This window comes from Brassica oleracea, chromosome C9 (assembly GCF_000695525.1).
Source record: "Brassica oleracea var. oleracea cultivar TO1000 chromosome C9, BOL, whole genome shotgun sequence".
Lineage (NCBI taxonomy): Eukaryota > Viridiplantae > Streptophyta > Magnoliopsida > Brassicales > Brassicaceae > Brassica > Brassica oleracea.
In genome coordinates, this window is record NC_027756.1 from 5177043 (window position 1) to 5181827 (window position 4785).

A 4785-nucleotide genomic window follows, 5' to 3' on the forward strand; every position below is an offset into this window, starting at 1 on the left:
CCCCCCCCCCCCCCCCCCCGCCTCTGCTACAATTAGGTCCATTAAGGCCCAATTTAAATTTTGTTCATTTTCATCTGAATCTCTCGACGGCCACTCTCTCTCTACTAGCTTCGCAAATCCGTGAAAATCCAATGGCGACTTCAATAGCTCGATTCTCTCGGAGAGGAGTAGCTTCAACCTTGATCCGTCGCTGGTTCGCTGCGGAAGCGGCACTCGCGATGCAAACGGAGCCGCCGAAGCCAAAACTAACGGTGTCGCCGTCGCCGTCTCTGGATCGTGTGAAGTGGGACTACAGGGGACAGAGACAGATCATTCCCTTGGGACAGTGGCTTCCGAAGGTAGCCGTTGACGCCTACGTGGCACCCAACGCCGTGTTGGCAGGTCAGGTCACAGTCTGGGACGGCTCCTCCGTCTGGAACGGCGCCGTTTTGCGCGGCGATCTCAACAAAATCACGCTCGGGTTCTGCTCGAATGTTCAGGAACGGTGCGTTGTCCATGCCGCGTGGTCGTCCCCAACAGGTTGTTGTTGTTTCCTCCATTTTCGGACATCCTGATTATCTAATGTCTGGTTTTTGTTGCTGGTAATGGAATCAAGATAATGTTATATAGGAGGGGACTTAGTGGTTTAGATTCGTTGAGGTTGTGTATGTGATAGGAATCTAGAATCTTACTGAGGATGTGTGCTTGAGCTCAGCATTGAGAGTTTGAGTAGATTAGTGCACGTGGTGGATCATCTTGTGTAGCAGTAGGAAACAATGAGTTATATATATCATTCAACATACCAAGAGTATACATTCAATCATGTTTCAGTCCTATTTATAAAACCAATGTTCAAAAAATGTTTAGGCGGTCATTAGGCGATATATAAAGGATTAGTGTTTAGCCGGCTGCCTAGACATCCGCTAGAAAAAAAAAATACTCATTTCAAAAAATTGTTTCCCTTATGATCGATTTGCAGCTTAGGCTAGAAACTTGCTGCCTAGACAGTTTTTTTTTAAAAAACATTGGATAAAACTATATAGGCATGGGCCAAATATTTGAAACCCGAGATCTGAACCCGAACCAAAGAAATGGAATCCGTATACGATCTGAGATGTAAAACTACCTGAATGAATATTGTAGGATAGTATAAAACATATGCAAATCCGAATTGTTATCCGAAAATTCGAAAAAGATCTAAAAAACAGGTATTTGAAATGTGAATAAGTGCCTCAAATACTCAGTTTCATGTTTATCTTAAATCCAATGAACAATGAGGCTAGTGCATGTCTTGGTTCTGTATTACAATTATACACTAAAGTTTACTCTTTTCAGCAGCTCTGGCTTTTGATATAATTGAAAGTTATGATTTTAGGGTTACCGTTTATTTTGAGTTTACAGGATTACCAGCAGAGACATTGATCGACAGGTACGTGACAGTGGGTGCATACAGTCTTCTGAGATCATGTACCATCGAACCAGAGTGCATCATCGGGCAACATTCAATACTAATGGAAGGTTCGCTGGTGGAGACCCGCTCAATCCTGGAAGCTGGTTCGGTTGTGCCACCAGGAAGAAGGATCCCATCGGGTGAACTATGGGGAGGCAATCCAGCAAGGTTTATTAGAACGCTAACCAACGAAGAAACCTTAGAGATCCCGAAACTCGCTGTAGCTATCAACCATTTAAGCGGAGATTACTTCTCCGAGTTCTTGCCTTACTCCACTGTCTACTTAGAGGTAGAGAAGTTCAAAAAGTCCCTTGGGATCGCTGTTTAGAGTCTCCTAGAAGCTTTTCTTATTGGTTTCGTGTGCTTGCCTGTTGTATGAGGTCTCTCTGCATATTGCAATAAGTAGCTGAAGAGCATCAAAACATTCGAATGTTTGCCTTTTTTTTTCTTTCTTTTTTGGTTTCTTTGTTTTTTTTTTTTTAGCACTGAAATCAAAACATAACATCCATTGTTTGGTTCCATCATAGGAGACCGAAAGAAAAACGGAGCGCAAAGCTCAGATAAAGCATAAAAGATAAAATTTGAAATAAAATGCCACTAAGCACCATAGTGGAACACCATAACCCAAAAGGAGACGAATCAATGCTCTTATTGGAAACGTGTCGCCAAAGGAAAGCTGTGGTATCAACCTCTAGCTTCACGAGATAACAAAGAGTAGAGCCAGGCTGGACCTTGCGAAGCTATGTATGATTGGTACTGGTGGCCCGTTGTAACCGACCCTGCAATCATGTTCGCTGCTACATTACGTTCATCAGCTGCATGATCAAGACTCCAGTACTCAAACTTGTGAAGCAAGGCAGTGATTTGAGATGTAAGGTAATGGAGGCTGGGGGAAACGGATGAAGATGACATTATCTCTCTTGTATCTTCTGTTGAGGTCTCGAAGATGATGTTATTTTGCCTCATGTTATGCATGCTCTCAACCGCCCAAAGTAGAGCAGTGATGTGAGCTTCTTTGCCTGAGTTTATTGCTGAATAAGATCTTCTGCTATGAGCCACCGTTCGTCCTTGGGGATCCCTTAGGATCCAAGCAGCTCCGCAATTTCTCTGAGCACAGACCCAGGAGGAACCTACGTTACATTTGAGTGTACCAATAGGCGGTTTGATCCAGGTCTTGACGGTCGGGGTTGGTTCGGAATCTCTTTGGGGAGAGTTAGCTAAGAACCAAAGTTCCGCCTCCTCAAAGGCCGTCCTAACTGCTTGTCTGGGAGACAAGGATGTGTTTTTGAAAGCCAAAGAGTTCCTGGCTTTCCAAATCTGCCACAGAACCCATGGAACAGCCCGTGTAATACTCATTTCCAATCTGCTGTTGTTCATAACTCCTACTAAGAGATAGATGTTTAGGAATACAGAGTTTGCAGAAAAACCAGCTGGAGGTATTGGTATATTAGCGAGTTCCCACATCTGTTGTGCTTTGTTGCATAGGAAAAGGACATGGAAAATAGATTCGGTCCCTGCTCCGCAACTTTGACAAGTCGCATCGATTTGGATCCCTCTGGTTTGTAGTCTCTCTTTAACCGCTAAAGCACCTGATAGAGATCTCCAAAAGAAGTGCTTAAGCTTAGACGGGGCTTTGATCTTCCAGATGTTGCTCCATAACTTCTTTTCAACAGGGGGAATAACACAGTTGTCAGGGGCTTGCAGCGCTACTAGAGTTTCAGTCAGGTGATAACCACTGCGTGTGATGTAGATGCCGTTTTTAGTGAAACCCCAGATGATTGAATCCTCTCTATTCATCAATGGCTTCAGCAGCATTATGCGGTCTGCATCACTCGGGGCGAAGGTCTCATAGACTAGCTCTCTGTTCCACCTTCCCGTGCTAACCTCGAGCAGGTCTGCGACTTTCAATGCAAGGTTCACTTCTCTATCCTCTCTATACATAGGTGGTCTAGGGATCCCATTAATTATCCAGTTCTCCACCCAAACATTGGAATGTACACCATTCCCTATAGCGCGATATAATCCTTGTTTCAGTAGTTCTCTCCCATGTAGTATACTGCGCCAAGCGAAAGAAGGTCTAGTGTCTGAGCCACATTCCAGGAAAGATTTTTTAGAGAAGTACTGCCCTTTTAAGACCCTTGCCACTAGAGAATTTGGACGGCTCCATATTCTCCACGCTTGCTTACCAAGCAAAGCTTGGTTGAACCTTCCGATGTCATGAAAAGCCATACACCCTTGATCCTTCGGTTTACACAGTTTCTGCCATGCTACCCATGGGATTTTTCTCTTCTTGTCACCGCTGCTCCACCAGTACTCAACAATGACACTAGTAAGCCGCACGACGAGTTCCTTCGGCAATTGAAAGACCGACATTGCATATATAGGCAAAGCAAGAGCGACAGACTTGATTAAAACTTCTTTGGCTCCCATAGAAAGTGTTTTCGTATACCAACCTTGAAGTCTACCTTCTAGCCTCTCTTTGATGAAGTTCAAAAGGTCTTTCTTGGATCCCTTGAAGCATTCTGGAAGCCCCAGATAAGTCCCTTCACCGCCTTCCTTCATGATGTCTAGAACTTCTTGAATCTCCATCTTCTGTTGTTGACTGATCCCCGAGCCAAAGATGATAGAAGATTTAGATGTGTTGATAACCTGACCGGAGGCATCCCCATAGAGTTTGAGATAGCTTTTGATCTCTTCATTCTCACAGACCGTAGCATCACACATTAGAAGACTATCATCAGCAAACAACAAGTGGTGAACTGCTGGACAACTCGATGATAGTTTGATGCCATGTACCTTTCCTTGTGTTTCCGATTGGTTTAGTACATTGACTAAAGCTTCTGTACAAAGAATAAACAGGAAAGGAGACAACGGGTCTCCCTGCCTTATTCCTCTTTCTGGTCTAATGAAACTGTGGGACTGACCGTTGAGCAGAACTGCATAGGAGACTGAACTTATACAAGCCATAACCCATCTGATCCAATCTCTTGCAAATCCCATTTTTTCCAATAAAATCTCCACAAAGTTCCATTCTACTATGTCATAAGCTTTCGACATATCAGTCTTGATAGCCATAGATGTCTCTCCCACTTTCTTATTGGTACGTAGTCCATGGACCATCTCATGAGCAACTATGATGTTGTATGTTATCAGTCGACCTGCTACAAAGGCTCCCTAGGTATCAGAGACTATGTCTGGTAGAACCTTCTTAAGCCTATCACACAAGATACGAGATATAATCTTATATTGGACATAACATAGACTGATGGGGCGCATATCAGTCATCTCCGATGGGTTGGGGACTTTTGGCAGCAAGCTTAACTGAGTATGGTTCCATCCATCAGGCATGATAGCTG

At 43.9% G+C, this 4785-nt stretch overlaps 2 protein-coding genes across 2 annotated transcripts in view; one reads left to right on the top strand and one right to left on the bottom strand.

Annotated features, from left to right (window-relative positions):
• Positions 1-66: 66 nt before the first annotated feature.
• Positions 67-1877, top strand: LOC106313630 (gamma carbonic anhydrase-like 1, mitochondrial). The gene is made up of 2 exons (XM_013751500.1): positions 67-519; positions 1381-1877. Exons 1-2 carry the CDS (start codon positions 132-134, stop codon positions 1755-1757), a joined length of 765 nt encoding a protein of 254 aa, XP_013606954.1. The 5' UTR covers positions 67-131; the 3' UTR covers positions 1758-1877.
• Positions 1878-2113: 236 nt separating this feature from the next.
• Positions 2114-4785, bottom strand: part of LOC106314175 — a 3346-nt gene continuing 674 nt past the window's right edge. Inside the window, exon 2 of the mRNA XM_013752102.1 lies at positions 2114-4603. Within this exon, the coding sequence (XP_013607556.1) occupies positions 2114-4603 (2490 nt within the window). The remainder of the gene's footprint in view (positions 4604-4785) is intronic.

Excerpts from the sequence above, each read along its gene's own strand:
- LOC106313630 (XM_013751500.1), top strand. The coding sequence starts at position 132 with ATGGCGACTTCAATAGCTCGATTCTCTCGGAGAGGAGTAGCTTCAACC. Across the intron at positions 520-1,380 it reads CGCGTGGTCGTCCCCAACAG|GATTACCAGCAGAGACATTG; the intron begins GTTGTTGTTGTT and ends TTGAGTTTACAG.